This window comes from Rhinopithecus roxellana, chromosome 10 (genome assembly GCF_007565055.1).
Source record: "Rhinopithecus roxellana isolate Shanxi Qingling chromosome 10, ASM756505v1, whole genome shotgun sequence".
Taxonomy (NCBI): domain Eukaryota; kingdom Metazoa; phylum Chordata; class Mammalia; order Primates; family Cercopithecidae; genus Rhinopithecus; species Rhinopithecus roxellana.
Window position 1 is genome coordinate 110,738,919 of NC_044558.1, and position 19,468 is coordinate 110,758,386.

The 19,468-nt window shown below is 33.2% G+C and overlaps 1 protein-coding gene across 1 annotated transcript in view; it reads left to right on the forward strand.

The window, feature by feature from the left end:
• Positions 1 to 19,468, forward strand: part of LOC104655968 (leucine-rich repeat and IQ domain-containing protein 1) — a 268,433-nt gene that overhangs the window by 105,460 nt on the left and 143,505 nt on the right. The window contains exons 2-3 of the mRNA XM_030939711.1: positions 14,254 to 14,327; positions 16,779 to 16,872. Coding sequence (XP_030795571.1) covers positions 14,254 to 14,327; positions 16,779 to 16,872 — 168 coding nt within the window. The remainder of the gene's footprint in view (positions 1 to 14,253; positions 14,328 to 16,778; positions 16,873 to 19,468) is intronic.

Genomic DNA, 19,468 nt, shown 5'->3' on the forward strand with positions numbered 1-19,468 from the left:
AAGGCAGTTTTTCAGTTACATTATCTCCGATTGATTTGTTTTTACAATTTTTATATCAGCCTTCATTTGCTGTATTGCTTTAGATGTTCTTTGCATTGATTTTCAACCTTAACTTGGATCTCATTGGACTTCCCTGCAATCCATGTTTTGAAATATCCATCTGTTATCTCTGAGTCTCCACTTTGTCTAAGAACCATTGCTGATGAGCCATATTGATACTTTGATGGTATAACAACATTGAGATTTTTAATGGTGGCTGATATAGTTTGGCTGTTTCCCCACTAAAATCTCCTCTTGTAGTTCCTTTAATCCCCACATACCATGGGAGGGACTTGGTGGGAGATAATTGAATCATGGAGGCAGCAGTTACTTTCATACTGTTCTCATGATAGTGAATGAGTTCTCACAAGATCTGACGGTTTTATGAGGGTTTTTTCCCATTTTGCTCATCATATCTCCTTCCTGTCACCATGTAAAGAAGGACATGTTTGCTTCCCTTTCCACCATTACTGTAAGTTTTGTGAGACCTCCACAGCCCTGATCAAATGTGAATCAATTAAACCTCCTTCCTTTATAAATTACCTAGTCTCACACAGTTCTTTGTAGCAGTGTGAGAATAGAACAATACAGTAAATTTGTTCTGGTAGAGTTGGGTACTGCTATAAGGATACCCAACAAAAATGTGGAAGCAACTTCGGAACTGGGATACAGTCAGATGTTGAAACAGTTTAGAGGACTCAGAAGAAGAAAGAAAAATGTAGGAATGTGTGAAACTTCCTAGGGACTTGGAGGGATCAGAATACAGGAAGATGTGGAAAAGTTTGGAACTTCCTAGAGACTTGTTAAATGGCTTTGACCAACATGCTTATAGTGATATGGACAATGAAGTCCAGGCTGAGGTGGTCTCAGATGGAGATGAGAAAACTTTTGGGAACTGGAGCAAAGGTGATTCTTGCTGTGTTTTTGCAAAGAAACTGACAGCTTTTTTTCTGTCAGGGATCTGTGGAACTTTGAACTCTAGAGAGATGATTTGGGTTACATGGTGGAAGTAATTTCTAAGTGGCAAAGCATTCAAGATAAAGCAGAGAATAAAAGTTTGGAAAATTTGCAGCCTGAACATGCGATATAAAAGAAAAATCAATTTTCTGGCGAGAGAAATTTGAGCTGGTTGCAGAAGTTTGCATAATTAACGAGGAACTGAATGTTAGTTACCAATTCAATAGGGAAAATATCTCCAGGACATGCCAGAGGTCTTCAAGGGAACCCTTCCCATCACAGGCCTGGAGGCCTCAAAGGGAAAAATGGTTTTGTGGGCTGGGCCCAGGGCCTTACTGCTTTGTGCAGACTCAGGACTTGGTACCGTGTGTCCCAGCCATGGCTAAAAGGGGCCAACATACAGCTCAGGCTGTTGCTTCAGAGTACAAGTCCCTAGCATTGGTGGCTTACATGTGGTGTTGGGCCTGCAGTTGCTTCAGAGTCCAAGCCCCCAGCCTTGGTGGCTTACATGTAGTGTTGGGCCTGCAGTTGCACAGAAGCCATTAATTGAGATTTGGGAACCTCCACTTAGATTTCAGAGGATGTGTGGAAATGCCTAGATGTCAAAGCACAAGTTTGCTTCAGGGGTGGAGCTCTCATGGAGAACCTTTGCTAGGGCAGTCCAGAAGGGAAATTTGGGTTGGTTTTCCCACACAGATTCCCCACTGAGGCATTGCCTAGTGGTGCTGTGAGAGGAAGGACACCATCTTCCAGAGCTAAGAATGATAGATCCATGGAAAGCTTACACCATGTGCTTTGAGAAGCCACAGACACTCAAGGCCAACCTCTGAATGCAGCTGTGAAGGAAGGTGTACCCTGCAAAGTCACAAGGGTGAAGCTGCTTAAGGCTGTGAGAGCCCACCACTTGCATCAGCATGACCTGTATGTGACACATGGAGTCAAAAGAGATCATTTTGGAACTTTTTAATGACAGCCCTATTGGATTTCAGACTTGCATGGGATCACTAGCCTCTTTGTTTTGGCCAATTTCTCCCATTTGGAATGAGTGTATTTACCCAATGCCTGTACCTCCATTGTATCTAGGAAGTACCTAACTTGCTTTCAGTTTTACAGACTAATAGGTGGAAGGGACTTGCCTTGCCTCAGAGGAGACTTTGGACTTGGACTTTTAGGTTAATGCTGGAATGAGCTAAGACTTTTGGGGGCTGTTGGAAAGGCATGACTGTGTTTTGAAATGTGAGGACATGAGGTTTGAGAGGGGTCAGAGGCATAATGATATGGTTTGGCTGTGTCCCTCAAATTTCATCTTGAATTATAGTTCCCATAATCCACACATGTTGTAGGAGGGACCTGGTGGAAGATAATTGAATCATGGTGGTGGTTACCTTCATGCTATTCTCACGATAGTGAGTGAGTTCTCATGAGATATGATGGTTTTATTAGGGGCTTTTCCCCTTTTGCTCGACACTTCTCGTTCCGGCTGCCATGTAAACGATGTGTTTGCTTCCCCTTCTGTCATGATTATAAGTTTTCTGAGGCCTCCCCAGCCCTGTGGAACTGTGAGTCAATTAAGCCTCTTTTCTTTATAAATTACCGAGTCTCGGGCAGTTCTTTATCACAGTGTGAAAACGGACTAATGCAGTGGCAGAATTTTTACATTGCTTTTTTCTCATCTTGAGAGGGTTGTGTTTTGTAGGAACTTTTGGATTTGCTTCTATACTTCTATGCACTCTGTGGGAAGGTTTTGTATTGGGATGCTCAATTTAACCTGCAAACCAGTAGGTGGTGTTTACAGGTAAGAGCCAGCTGCCACACAAGCAGGTGTGTATGACCCTGGTCTGTGTTTACTGTGAGGTACTCTCTGCTGTTTCAGTTGAAGGGCTGGGTAGTTGGGTGTCTAGTCTGTGAGCTTCCTATTCCAGTGGGAGTTACAGCCGGTCAAAGCTGGAGGCCCTGGCTTGTTCATGAATATATGACAAGCATGAACCTATGACACGCATAAGCACCGGCCGTAATGAAGGTGGCTGGGAGGAATTCCTGCTGAAGTGAGCTGAGGTCTCTATGGAGAGGTGAGGGAGAGTCACTGGCTTTTCTTCCTAGATAAGTGGGGATATGCTCTCTTTTCCTATCACACCCTGATTCCAAGGCTTGTGAATTCTAATTCTGATGACATTGTAATCTCTCTCTGTCCCACAGTGTGGTTGAGTATCATGAGAACCATCTGTTTTGCAACTCTTCGTTGGTATGGTTTCAGGGCATAACCTCGTCACTCAGCCTGATACAGACAGCATCATGGCTCACCTGTTCTCCAGGGTGTCAGCCTTCTGCTTTTTGTAAAGTGAGCCCTCTACCTTTGAGCCCATGCCGGTGGGTGTTGGTTGTGGTGGTCTTAACTGGTTGGGTTGCCCTGACATCAGACCCTGGGGATAGTAGTCAGGTGCCAGAGGAGTTGGACTGGGGTAAGTAGTTTACCCATTCTCAAGCCTCTAGATAGTCCACTGAATAATGCGGATGAGTCCCGAAGGGACTGTACTGCAGTCAGGCTAGCCCAGAGTTCAGGTGCTGATTGTGATGGGTGCAGGGTGGTCCCCAGGTCCGCAGCCATGGTCTCAGGAAGTGGCAGCCAGCACACTTAGGTGGTGGAAACCGAAGTGAATATTACAGGTCTATGGGGGTTTGGTTTACAGAAGGCTCTGGGTTTCAAGTGAAATGTTTAGGCAGGGCAGGGTCTCTGTACTGTGTGCTGTTCACTGTAGCTTGGTCCAACAGCAGCATTAGATCTGTATGAAAGTGGGTCAGTATGATAACTGAACCTTTCACTTCTTGCTTGTCTGAATTATGTAGTTCACTTTAGCTTTTTATAAAACTTATTTTCCAAACACGGTCTAATGGATGCCATAGTTTTGGAATTCTTTCAGGTTTGAGAGTATCTGTCAGTTGTTTTTATACCTGAATGAGAATGTAGATGTGCATACTATTTTTAGGTCACACTTTCACTTGGTACTTCGTGGTCATTGCTTCATTGCATAAATGGTATTGTGTGTTGCTGTGGTAAATCTTGAGGCTAACTGGACTTTTCTCTCCTCATAACTGATTTCTTCCTTGATACTCAAGTACTATTTTCTTTGTCCTTATACAATAACTTAACCGATAGACATTTTATTGTCTAAACATTCATAAAAGTTTTCTTTGGAAAGTAATATTCTTTTCAAAGTATGAATTAAGTTATTTATACATTTCTGGAAATTTTTGATTTTTATATAGTTGAAAAACTTTTTGGTTTGGTTTCCTTTTTTAATTATAGATGATCCGTATTTTGGTTATATTTGTCTTTCACTCATGCGTGTTATTATTTAGTTGATTTAACCTATGTCTCTTCTTCGTCTGCTTCTTCATGCTTAATTCCCAGTGTGATTATCTCCTGTTTGTGGACAACTCAATTTCTAGCTCTGTTCCATATATGTTGTTTCTAAATTATTTATTAGCTCTGTCATGGTGTTACTTTGGCCTGTTTGCTTACCTGCATCTGTTGTTTTAATATTTTTGAAATCCAATCGTATTGAATTTTTAAAAATGTTCTTCTGTAGCCCAAAATATTTTCAACATTTCATCTTTCTTGAGTTTTATTTTCTTCAGAATAGAGAATCCTTATTGTATTAGTTACATATTGCTGTGAAGCAAGTTACCCCAAACCTTAGCAACAAATATTTATTACCTAGCATTTTCTGAGAGGAATCTGGGAATGACTTACTTAGCTGAGTGGTTCTGGCTCAGGGTATCCTGTGAGGTTTCATTTTGTAGCTGTCAACCAGGACCGTCATCTTCTCAAGTCTCAGTGAAAATCAAAAATTTACTTCCAAGCTCACTCACATAGTTTTTGGCAGACCTCAGTTTCACATATTTTTGGATAATTTCCTTAAAAAAAAAGATTAGGCTGACTTTTAAATTATGTAATAAAAATGTGCCTTTCTTAAATACACCTCTTTCCTCACTGCAATAGTTAGACAAATGTTTTAGAGACCAAACTGAATCCTTTAAAAAATAATTTTGCTGAATTTTCTTTAAATCTTTCAACTTAAAATCTAACAGATATGCCTTTCTTTCTATGTAGAGCGTTCTCCCACTTTGGCTATATAACAAACACTTGTGATGGGGGAAAGCATCAGGTTTTCCGAAATTTTTGAATAGTTCAGTTCAATAACCATTTTTTTTTGCCGCTGTTGGTGGTGGTGGCAATAGTGGTCAGAATTAAATACAAAATAACAGTTCTTTTCAATACAGATTCTTTTCCCAAATATACTGTTTTAAAAAAAAACACTATACAAGAAGTAAATTCTCATTTAAAAATATAGAAAAAGAGAAGTGTACAGAATATACCGTGAAACTTTATTTTTCTGCTTACCTCCTTTCTCTCATTTTGCAGGAGTGACCATTGTTAACAATTGTTTGTGAATCATTCTAGACCTTGTCCTGTGCAATAAAATGAGAGATATGTAGATTTAAGTTAAGGTTCATGTGTATATTTACATTTAGGTTTACTCAATAGCTAAAAGCCTATGTTATACAGCTTAGGTTTTACATACAGTAATATATCATGGACATTCTTCCATTTTAGTACTACTCTGTATTAAAGATTATAAATATTCATTTTAGATACACTCCATAATTTAACTGTTCCCTTATTGACGGACATTTAACTTGTCTCCATTTTTTTTTTTTTTTGCATTTAAATAATACAGACAGGAACATCTCTATATATTCGTTTATATTGGTGTGTCACTATGTAGTAGATTCATAGAGGTAAAAATGCTAGGTAAAATATTTCTTAATATTCTGAGGCTTGAAATCATGGTTATTCCACCAGATTGGAATCTCTAACAGAATGTTGACTAGGTTAATTGTACTTTCCTTGTACACTGATTGAAAATTATTGTGTCTTTTAAAATTTGATATTACCAGATAATTCTTGTTAATTCCTTTTAGATTAATAAGTGGCACACCATTAGTTGTTTTTAACATGTACAGCCCTAAGGTGGAAGCACGTGTGGCATGTGTGAGGAAAAGCAAGGAGGCCAGCAAGTTAGAATGAACTGAGAAAAAGAGACAGTAGTAGAAGATGAGTTCAATGAGATTATGAGAGGCAGATCACGGAGGGTCATGTAGGCCATCTTCAAGGCTTTGGAGAACCTTCTCTCCATTATCAAAAATATTAAAAATAGTCTACAGTTATTGTCTCCACTTCCACTGCACTGTAGTTTTCATCCTGTTTATGCCACTAATGCCTCTAGTAAACTGTTTCATCACTGTGAAAACAATGATCTCTTCTGATTGCTTTGTGAACTATACCTAATACTGTGGACTGTTTATAATTTCATATGAATAAAAATGCCTTTCATAATACAATTTCATACTTGTATAGTATTTTAGTTTTATTCTTATACCTTTCTTCGTTGCAGAATTCTGTTTGCATTTTCCTCGTTTCTTCTCCCAATTGTTCTCCTGCTTTATCTGCTTTCTCCTTTCAGCTTTCTTTGCCAAATCCTGCACTTTTCCTCATCATGTGACCTAATGTTTCATTCTTGCTTCTTTTCTTAGATGACCCTTGAAAAGTGTCACAAATATGTTCTTCACTCCAAGTGAATTAATAGCAATTTCTATTTCAGATTAGTTCTGGAAAACTTAAGAGCAATGTATATGGCTTTTACAAATATTAAGCCTATGTAAGCAGATTGCTTGAGACATTTAAATATTTAATAAAGGTCATTTCATTTTACACAACTAGTAATCTGTTTTCATTGGTATTTTATTGTGCCTGGGCTGTCGGCTTCAGTGGATTAATTGATGCTTATCAGATATGATTGTAAGGCTTACAAAATTTAAATACATTTTCTATTTTAGCAGACCTTAAATTACATGACAGCCAATATATATTTATTAAAATATGTAACAAACTATATCTAATCCATTGAAATTTATAATATAGAATTGGTCTGTTATTTTAACTTAATCAAATATTTGATAAGTCAGAACAGTTTATTCCCAGATACTAGTAGATAACAATTTTCTCTAATTCATAATTGCTAATTTACATTATAGGAAAATATCAGTACATCAATCATAGATTAAAAGCTTAAAAATGTAAGAGTACATACAGCCTGAATTTGGATTTCAGTTTGTCTTTTCTTCTGTGAGCCTATTATGTATTTTCATGCTTTATTTGATATTACATGATTTATTTCTTATTATAAGAAAATTTACTTTTTTGCGTAAAAATTTTTTTAAGAAATAATATCCATAACATTAAGTTACTCTATTTGACTCAAACTATTAGAGATACTGTAATTTTGAAATTTATTTAAGATATATCTTGAAATATCTCTATGAAATATTTTTATAGTACACTAATTATCCTATTTCATTATCTGAATTTTTAAATATATGCTGAATTAAGTTTTCTTCTAAGATTTTGTTAATATTAATTTATTCTTTTATTTCTTCATCTCATAAAAAGTAGACAGTTCACCCTTTCTTTTTGTGAATTTATATGTAATCAAAATAACAAATCTTGGGTTAGATATTCTAAATTCCCCCAGGATAAATGTATTTCATAAATTCCATATATCAATTTTTATACATAATATTATTTTTTAATTACATATTTAAATTTATTATCAAATAACCTTTTTTGATTAAAAAAACTCATGTTTATGTCAACATTTAATTGAAAAATGTACTTCGTAGGAGTCTGACAAGAGAATCAGAATGAAGCACAGTTTTCCAAAATGTAACCTCAGGGACTCCTGTATACATAGTTCTCACGAAAGACATTCTGCTTACCAGTGTTTACTGAAGACCTTAAACTTTACTTCCAGTTTCTAGAATTGCTTATTTTAACTAACAGAGTAACACCTACAGAAAAAAAATTCATAGTCTAGTATCTAATTTAAAGAACATTTTCTAGATTTTTAATATCTTCCATGAAACTTTTACAGACTTCCTCAGCGTCTTTTTCTCATGCTAACTCTTGATGGCTTGTTTAAGCAGCCTTCTCAGTTTTTTCCTTATGACCACTGAGTTATGGTTTCTAAGGCTCATCTAATATTTTTTAGATAGTATCATACTGATTTTAAGTTTATCTGGTCAAAGAGGAGGTCCCTTATGACAATATTGAAATACCTGAAGAATATGCTACTAATTAATTGGTTCTGGTAGATTGTACATACTTCATTTGGGAATCTAAGGTCATTCAAATGGTAGGAAAATGACATTCTAATGTTATACATGCAACCTGAAGCAAGGATTCAAAGCTCAAAGGCTCTGGAATGAGTTAAAAACTATTCTTATAAGAAAAAAGTCCTTATATCTATCCCTTGTTTTATTCTTATTGGAATATAAAGCGTTCATTCCAGTGTATGCCTTTTAGTACTGTGTGCAATTTTCAATTGATAGATAATTATGTCATTCAAAAATACGTCACTCAAATGCCAGTTTAAATAATAACACAATTTATAAGATATGTTTCACCAGGAATTTGTACTAAGTCCTCACTTGTAATTAATGATGGTGAGAAGTACAAAGGTGCAATTATTTAGAAAAAAAAAATGTAAACTTTCCTCTAGAGTCTGGAAGACTGTATGACACAGGTGATCTTATAACTTTTTTCTTCTAGGTGGTTTAGAATCTTTGAAAAATCTTCAACAACTAATTTTGGACCACAATCAGTTAATTAGTACAAAAGGTCTTTGTGATACACCTACCATTGTATACCTAGATTGCTCCCATAATCATCTTACTGATGTTGAGGGCATTGAAAATTGTGGATTGCTCCAAATATTGAAGTTACGGGGAAATTATCTGAGTGAGGTAATTGCTTTGAATTAATTGATTTCTGTGATTAATGCAACACTTTTCTTTTGATAGCAATGCCAATCACATTTTAAAAGCAATTTTGAATAATTTTTTTGTTCTTTTATTTCTCACTATGAAGTAACCTATATCAAGAATATTAAATATCATACAGTTAATTAATAGAAATTTTATTCATATTAAAAAAATTTGTTATACTTTATGATATGCAGTTTATCAGAATCTATTTGTTATTAGTTTTGGAAGGTTTTATATTTTTTAATTGGACAAAATGGTAAAATATTTTGTTTAATATAAACTAATGAACCAAATTTAAATATAGCTTCCATCCTTGGAGAATCTTGTTTTACTAAGAGAATTGCACTTGGATGATAACAGCATTTCAACTGTGGAAGCATTTTCTTCACACTGGCTGCCTTTACTACAAAATCTTACTGTCTCTCAAAACAGGTAAAGCATACTTAAGAAATAAATTCATTGAATGTTTAAAATAAATATGTGATGTTCATAAGCTACCATAAAAGTTAGGTTTCTCTAGTAATTCAATGAGATTGCATCAAAATAAATTAGTACATGAATTATAAAGATAACATTATAGAATTTTAAAAAATTAAAATGAATTATTGGCATACCCTAAAATTTTAGTAGAATTTTAATTGTCCATTTATCTTTCTAATTTTATTTATTTTCAAAGATACACTTCTGTAAATCTCTCAGGGCAGATTTGTTTATGTTTATAAGGAGCATAGTCCTTGGAAAATACAGGAGGTAGTTAATTCAATTCAGAAGGATGGCTCATTCTCTCAAATGGTACTTATTAAGTGCTGGAAGGACAATTTTTAATCTGCTCTCAACTTGCATGTCTTTTTGAAACTGTTAGGATGGATTTAAATTTGATTTCCCTAAGGATATAAAGTAACACTTAAAAAAATACCTTAACATTCAATTGAAACGGGTACCTGCTTCAAGATCTATTTGAGACCACCAAACATCTGGATCTTTGCTGAGAATAACTGGCTAAACCAAAACAGGAGCACAATATGTGTATTTCTCTTCTGCTTAATATTTCATTGAAATCCATTCACTCTAATATGATTAATTTCTTCATCAAAGGCACAAGGAGTAGGGGAAAGAAACTATCTTTAACAAGAAATTGTTTAAGTTATATAATACTCACAAAACACGTGAATAAGGACAATATAATTTGTACATATATACCTATTTTCCTCCAAGACGTATAAAATCATCTCTCAATCTCTTCCACAATAGTGTTCATCTTTTAGGCAGGTATATACTAAATGACTTAACTTCCACCTATTAAACTTTGACATTGGAAAAGAAATATGTATTCAAGAATCTTCTCAAATTACTTTAATGCAATCTAAAATTTAAAAATTTTAAATTGTGACTTGAATTTAAAAGCACATTTGTTCCCAGAGCCAGCTACATCAGATAATACTGTGTAAGTAATTTGAGTAATTCACAAACTCCTTGGATATTTTCAGAATATTTTCCAGGTACAGAATATACTTTCAAAATGAAATATTCAGCTATGTTTTGGACATATGCAGTAAGTCACAGAGGAATTGACATACCTAACATATATTGTAAAAGAGGATCTCAAGCAACATTAATGAGCATAAAATATTTAAAGATATTATAGAGAAAATCAAGAAATTTTTTGACAAATAATGGCTTTAATTTCTTTGGGCAGTTTAAGTGATCAAAGACAATCTATTTCTAAAAATGAAATTTAATACTAGCTGATAGACTTTTGCTCTGTCGGTATGATATGGCATCCATATCAAGCTGATAAAATGGGAGTTATATAAAGTAGAGAATTAAATATTTTTAGAATTGAGCATGATAATTGGAATGATTAATGCAAATGCTTTCTATTTATAATTTTGTTTGCATAATCTTATAACGTTTGACTATTGAGATGGTGTTTACTTTGGGGAATAGGAAAATGAGTAATATATGTCCTTACACCCACAGAGCATTTTTGCATAAAAGAACTTAATTTTTTAAACTCATCTATACCAAAAAGTAAAATTATTATATAATATATGTGATTTTGAAATTTTAAATAATATTGTCACTGATATTGGAATATTTTTCTTCTGAGTCTGTCAGAGCTCTTTGTACATGTAACCTTCTACCATTATTGAGAGGATGAAGGGAGAAGGCCCAAGAGCACCAGGGAAATGTCATTGATAGCAAAGGACATATAGAATGCTAAAATGATTTTGTAATGTCATAGTGTAAAGATAATCTTCAACCTTAGAATATTTCACAAGTTTATTTTCATTAACTGTAGAAATTATCTATTTTAATTTATGTTCTTACATGTGAAATGACTTTTTTAAAACCATATTAAGTTTGATAAAACCAAATCTGTGTTTGAATATTGAACGTGCAACTTGGTCAGCAGATGTTGAGCAACTCTGCTCTCACTATCTGACTCTCAGTTTTTTTTTCACATGTAAAAGTGGTAATGCCTACCTTACCTATTTTATGGGATTTTAATGATGATCCAAGAGGAAAGGGAGAATAATTTTATAATGTGATATTTGGATTTGTGTTTGGTATGGATTTTAAATTATATATACTTTTCCTTTAATTTTTGATATTTTCATCACAAAGAAGATATTATATGTCCATATGCTTCTTTTCCCCAACAAATGGAATACATATAAAGAATAATACGTAGTACATATTGTTTGAAATACTTGTTTCATCCTGATTTCTGTTTTGAATTTTCATTTAAGACATGTGACTGTTTTAAGTTTGACTTAGTGGAGTTCTAACTGGATGGCTCTCTGGCTTTATAAGCCTTTTTACTTCCAATGAGACTAAGTAGGAGCAGAAAGTGGAAACTATTGCCCATTGGCTGTTCATTGTATAAATCTTTTGCTTTTTGTCGTCTTTGAAATTTATATCTTTTTAATGCCCAGGGCTAATGTGACAAGGTCAAATGGTTTTAGGTTTTCACTAATGTCTTTTGTCTTTCTGGTTTGAATTTTCTTGGAAACAATATACACAGAATGTCAGTAAAAGGAAAAGTTCTAGAGGTTTTTCAAAAAAGGATTATACTATTAAGTTTCTACCATCCTAATGAATAAAGGTGAATGAGTAGCCAGTTTGCTTGATTAAAATTTCAGAAGAAAACAAACATGATTTTAACAGCATGATTATCTGAAAAGATTAATTTCAATATTACAAAAATTTTTTCAAAACGTATATTTCTTTGCTTTGATTTTTGCAAAGATTTATTGATTGTTGATTCTGAAAAATTATTTATTGGTTATTTTCATTTGAGGTCTTTTTATAACCTATATGTTACCATATAACTTACTGCCTAAAAACATGGGATATTCTATAAAAAGAAAAAAATATTATAGTCTGAATGGTTTAATATGCCATTACTATTAATATTTCAAAATCCTTTCACTGGAAGGGTGAAGAGTTAGTATTAGAAATATATTAAGGGTAGAGCATAAAAACAATTTTCTTGTTAATAAGTGCATTTAATAACTTTTATTTTTACTTGAATTACATATATATATATAAATTACTTGTAATAATTATGCAGAACATGCTTGAATAGGAAATGTCAGAAAATTGAGACTTAAACCCACTAATTGTGTATGGGTAAAGCCTGAATTTTCTCTATCCCTGCATCTCTTCCCACCCCCGCCCCGCTTCCCTTCCCTAGACTTTTTTTCCTTTTCTTTACTTCAATATCCAGGTGAGATTTCAGTAAATTTCACTGTTACGGAGTATATGTACAAATAATTCAGTGTATGTAATGGCCAATATTTTCTCACTTTTATGACCTTGGATATTTTTCTCCTGGAAATTGCTTTTAAGAAGTGGGATCTTTTATGTTTAATATGAATGCTAATATTGTATTTAGGATTGGCAACATGTAGAGAGATGTTCTCCCAGCCTCATTATATAATCTACTTTTTCATCAGTAGTATATCTTCTTTCTTGTTGCTAATGCAGAAAGGGATAGTATAAGAGAAGAGTGATGGTCAATACAAGGGTTAATCTTCTGCCAGACCCCATGAAGCTTCCACTCACAGGTTTACTCTGTGAGCTTCTGACCTGAGAATATAAAAATAAGAGGTTTTGTTGTTGTTGGTGATGGTGGTGGTGTTTTCTATGACAGTGAGTTTGTAGAAATAAAGAGGTAAAGGACCCTTCCAGGACAACTGGAGGGAGAGTATAAAAAACACTAAAGCAATAAAAGTGAAAATTAATGCATACTTATTTATTTGGTACCAGAGATAGACCTTGAGCCAAAGCATATTTTGAACAGTTATGGAATTCCAATATTTTATAGTGGGGATTAATTCAGAAGACTTTTCTAATTGTGGCAAATATATATATTTTATGAAGGAGTTTTTATCTTGCTTAAAGATTCAGATGAACTGGCTTAATTTAATTTCCAAATAGCTACAGGTAATGTGATATTATGTTACAGAGTAACTGTAGACTTGTCCTAGTTGGAAATGCAAATCAAACTGAAGTTAATTTGCCCTTTATAGCTTTTGTTTCCAATGACGTGGGTATTTTGAATATCACAATTTTTGTTTGAATATGGGTTTTTGATAATAATTATAACTTAGAAAACAATAAAAACCTTTAAATGTAGGAGGAAAATTGATTATTACTAGATTATAATATGCATAATTAATGAGTATTAATTTAAAATATCAATGTATTTTCACCAAGTTTAAGTTAATTCTATTGAGGTAAAACATTTTATATTATTCTGTTCTTATACTCATTTATTAATATATTGAATATATTTCCAACTTAAAAGTAAGCCCAGTTTAATTTTGCTTACAGTACTATAATACTTTCAATTAGTAAAGAAAGATTTTTTTTTTAAATAAAAATAGTCTTTAGTTAGTTCTCCTGTTGAAAAGTAGCAATTTCTCCTGTTGAAAAGTGATTTTTCATTTGTACCTTAAAGGTTTAGGTTGTATGTTTCAGACAGGCAGAAAAATAAATAAAAAATGTAAATTCTTTGTAAATTTGGCCTTATATGAATACAAAACAAAATAATTAGGACAAAACACACTTATTTAAATAGCAAATACACATCAAAATCCATGATTTTTGTGATTGAAATTAGTAATTTCATGATTTCTTTTAAAAAATGAATAGAAATCTTCCATCATGAATACTTAGAAGTCTATAATTACTGCATTTGTAAAACGCAAGGTTAGCAAGTGCTATAATTGTACAAATAAGATTGTATAAAATGTGTATAATTATGTAATTGTATTATATAAATGTATTGTTATATAGTTACAATGGTAACATTAAGGACTTTCCAATTTAGAATTTTGATGAAGTTTATGTTTTTGTTTTCAGTTTGACCAAAATTGTACCACTTTTTCATTTTGTTTCATTGGAAAAGCTAGATGTCAGCCACAATTGTCTTTCTGGTAAGTTTAGCATAATATATATACTTTAAATAATAGACTTTTGACTTTCTGTTTCAAATATGATAAGCAGTTGTTTTAAATGCATGAGTTAATTACATTTACCTATAATAAACCTGTAAAATAAAGCATGCCAAAATAATTCACTTGAAATTTTCTTTCCACTTTTACAGTCATATTACTTTCACATCTTTCTGGTAGGCCTAACCAAAGTCACAATTATGCTTTTATTTAAAAGTCATAAATCTTTTGCTTATGAAATGAATATCCTAATGAAGATGAGCAAACTGTATACCTTCCTAACAGGTATACAGTAGTCACCCATTAAAAATTTATTAAAGAATCATGACCTGAATTGACTCACTCCTTCCTTTCCTCCAAATTTCCTCATTCCCAGTCCCAGTCAGTCCACTCCTAGAGGCAGCCACAGACTGAATTTATCCACATATTAGTTTTGTCTTTATATTAATTGGATCAAACAGTACATTCCTTTTTTCTACAACTTTCTTTGTGTGATATTAGCATCTGTCATTCTACCACTTTATATATTTATTAATTTATTTTTCTGAAGTGTAAGGGATGCATGAATATATTACAATTTGTTTATCCATTCCCCTGTTGAACATACTTTGATTGTGGTTTGGGGGTTATGAATACAAAGTTCCTGTGGTTCTTGTACAAATATTTTTGCAGGCTTAAGTTTTCTGTTCTCTTAGGTAAATGTGTAAGAGAGTAATTGTTGCATAATAGAGTAGGTGTAACTCTAAAAGAAAATGTCGTACTATTTTCCAAAGTAGTTGGAACATTTTACAACCCCACCAGAAATGAGAGTTACAATGGCTCCATTCTAAAGAGTGTTTAATAATTTACTATGTTATCTCATTGTGGTTTTAGTTTGCGCTGACCTGATGAATAAAGATGTTGAACCTCTTTACAAGTGTTTATTGGTGATTTTTTGCACCCTCTTTTGTTGTGTCTATTCAAGTGTTTCACCATTTTGAAATTTGGCTATTTTTATTTTTCTTAATGGTCTATAAAAATGTTTACATATTCTGGACATCATTGTCTTATAATTTTTTTTCTAGCCTTTGTTTTACCTATCAATTTTCTAAATGGTATATTTAGATGAGTAGATATTTTTAATTTTTTCGTTATTTTTGTGTGTCCTTTGTAATAAATTTTTCACTCCCAGATTGAGAAGATAATTTTGTGTGCTTTATTCTAGAAGCTTTTGTACTTTCAGTTTTTACTGTTAGGCCTATGATCCTTCTCAAATTAATTTTTATGTATGGTGTGAATTAGAGGTTGAGTTCATTTTTTATGTGGATATTGAATTGTTCCAGCCACACTGGTTGAACAAGCTTTTTTTTTCATAGTTAAATTACTTTGCCATCTTTGTGCAAAAATTGTTTTACATTTGGTTTTCTTTGGGATGTGTTTCCATTGATTGCTTTTCTCATAACTATGGCTTATGTTTTCCTCTTTCTTTGGATGTCTAGTAAATTTTAACTATATGTTGAACATTGTAGACAATTCTGCATTGAGCATTGTAGGTAGTTCAGTAAGTCAGGGTGTTGTTGTCTTCCTTTAAAGGATGTTGTTTTATTCTTGCAGGAAGTCAAATTAATTATGAATAATTTTTGAATAATTTTGTTCCTGCCGGTTTAGTTTAGTTCTATTTTAGGATAGGTCATTTTAGTTTTCTTTTCTTTTCTTTCTTTATTTTATTTATTTATTTTTTTTGAGACAGAGTTTCGCTCTTTTTGCCCTGGCTGGAGTGCAATAGTGCGATCTCAGCTCACTGCAACCTCCGCCTCCCGGGTTCAGTGATTCTCCTGCCTCAGCTTCCCAAGTAGCTGGGATTATAGGCATGTGCCACCATGCCCAGTTAATTTTGCATTTTTAGCAGAGACAGGATTTCTCTGTGTTGGTCAGGCTGGTCTCGAACTCCTGACCTCAGGTGATCCGCCCACCTTGGCCTCCCAAAGTGCTGGGATTACAGGTGTGAGGCACTGCGCCCAGCCCTATATTCACTTTTTTAAAGGTAAAAAGGTCCATGCAATTCTATTTAGTTATATATTCAATTTTAATGCTTACCCTATTACTTTAGATTTCACTTCTTCAGATTTTGTGCTTACAATCTGGCACAAACTATTCTAAGTCCTTTATACACATCATCTTATTTAATCCTCACCCTATAAGACAGATATGAACCTGAATTGTAAAGTAGATTTACAGAAGTTCACACAGCTGTTACATGGTAGAAACATATATTCTGACAATAGTCTGTGTTCTTAACTCAATACAGTCTTCTTTAAAAAGCATATAGTATTCTGCAGAAGAAATAAAAATATTGCTTTTCTTTAATAGCTAACCAGTAAATACAGTGGTCATAGATTTATGATATTTGTTCTAAATCTGTGATACCTTTCAAAATGATTTTATTTTCTGTAGATCTTAAAAGTGTCATGAAATGGGTTGATGCATGCTATTCTCTCCGTGAATTGTCTCTCACTGGAAACCCACTTCTTCAAGAAACAAACTGGAGGTAAAGAAGCATTGTTGCACCCTATGAATACCCTTTATTATAGTGGCAGAAAAAAGTTTGATAAAAATTGTCCTGTGAATAACAATTGCCTGGGAAAAGTTAATTGAAAAATTAAAAGTTATTTTAAACCAAAAAAGTTTTGTAAAAGTAGTTTTAAAAATGTTTTTATTCTAAAATAATTTTCTTGCCCATGTGTGAACTAATACAAAATTGAAATTAAAATTGTAATGTAAACCAATCGTTAGGTGACAAGTTTAGTGTGATATTAACTTGGGTTTTGCATTTATAGAAAATATATTTGTTGATAATTGCTTTTTTGCCAATCATATAATTACATAGCTTCCTATTTAAAGTGTTTCCTTTTTGAGAGTAATTTGGTTTTGTTTTATTTTCCTAAAAGAGAAGGATGGTGTCTATTAAAAAGTTTGTGTTATAAGCATGTTTAAATTCTTGCTTCTCTTTGGAATATGGCAATACCTAAATGCAAACCAAGAAAAACATTTTGTAAGTTTTAATACATGTTCATAGAAAAAAAAGCTATCTCATTTACACCTCTAATAATATACTAACACCATTTCCCCCAAATTGACCACCAGCTTTTTTCAAAAATTAGCTATTTTGTGATAACTTACATATCATAATTTTTATCATTTTTGTGTATGAATATGAATATTTTGTGAAAAACTGGACACTTTCATCACCTTAAAAATACCTCATACTTTTTTGCAATAAGTTCCCTCCCCCAGTATTTTAAAAACATCTCTCCACTCTTTTATGGCTTTCACTGTTTCTGGTGAGAAACGTCTACTGACATTCTTGTCTTTCTCTAAGAATGATTTTAAGATTTTCTCTTGATCACTGATTTTCAGCAATTTGACTATAATATGTTTTGGTGTGGTTGCATTTAGTTTATTTGGGATTTATCAAACCTCTTGGATCTGCCATGTTCATAAAATTTGGAAAATTTATGGCTGTTGTTTTCAGATTTTTTTGTTCTCCTTTTCACTACCTATTCTGCCCTAGTAGGACTCCAGTTTCAGTAATATCAGACCATTTGGATTATCCCAGGAGTTGCTGTTGTTGTTTACTTTTACTTATTATTATTATTTTTCCCTTTTTGTGCTTCACTAACTAAATTGTTTCTATTGCTTTATCTTCAAATTCTCTGATATTTTCTGTTTAAGTATCTACTCTGCTTTCAATCTCATCTATTTTTCATTTCTGATTGCAGATATACTTTTCATCTCTATAAATTTATGTATTTCTTTAACATTTGTAATTTCTCTTCTAATCATGCTAATGTTTTCTGGAACCTTCTTGAACATATGGAAAATATTAGTAATAGCTGTAGTAATTTAACTTCCTTATCTGTTCTTTCCATCATCTCTATCATTTGAAGGTCTACTTTTATTGAGTTTTTTTTTTTTTTTTTTTTTTTTTTGCTGATTCTGGATCATATTTCTCTGCTTCATTGCATGCCTGGTCAGTATTGGTTGTATTCTGGACATTTTGAATTTTATATTCCCAGTGTTTAATTTCATTGCATTACTTTAAATAGCCTCTATTTTGTGTTTGGTGTGCAGCGTCTAAGCGCAGCAGCACTAATGAGATACTTTCTAGGCTTGCTTTTAAGTTCTGTCAGAATGGTCCAAAGAAATCTTTGGACTAATGCTAATGTAGCCCTACTACTATGATGACAACTTTCTGAATATTTTTCCAGATGTCTCATATAGAGACAGGCTGGTCTTGAACTCCTGGGCTCAAGAAATCCTCCCACTTCAGCCTCCCAAAGTTCTGGGATTACAGATGTGAGCCACTGTGCCCAGTCTTCTATGTATCCTTTTAACTTTGCCTGTGGGAACTAATTTCCTATGTCAGTTCCTATAGTTATGCCTTCAGTTTCTACTGGTTCTTTCCCCTGAACTTAGATGGCTTTTTCTTACACATCAACAGAACATTACTGATTTGCGAAGTTTAAGTGAATTACTTCCCAGAATACTGAAAGATTTTGCATATGTCCACTGTGAAATTTTCCACTGTGGAATTGGTGATCATTCTGGCTTACACTTTTGTCTTTTCTTATGCCCAGAACATTCATTTGTGAGACGGTTTCACATTATTTATTGTACATTTGACATATTTATACTGTCATTTCACTGGTACATCAAGGCGGGACAAGCCAAGCAGAAACAAGTCTACGATTTAGGAAAATGAGTTTGCCATTACAAACATGCTAAGTATAGGGGAAGGCACACATTTACTAAAATACATATTAGGTAACAAAATATATATTAGGGCCATTAGAGTTTAAGTCAAATCAGGAAAACTTGTCAACTTGTTCAGGCAGTTAAAATGAATTTATGAACAAAACTTAGACTAAAAAGAAAAAAAAAAAAATCCTGTATCACCTTATCCTAGGGCAGAAGCTGTTGACTCTTTGCCCTGATTTGGTTTCTCTACAAGCTGTGACCATGTCCAAGAAGACCCTGGATCTGACAATTTCAGAGGAGTATGAGATATATTACAGAAGAATTAAATGTCTGATTATGTTTAAAATTCCCATATCTGACTTAATGTACCTGTAGAACAAGCTATT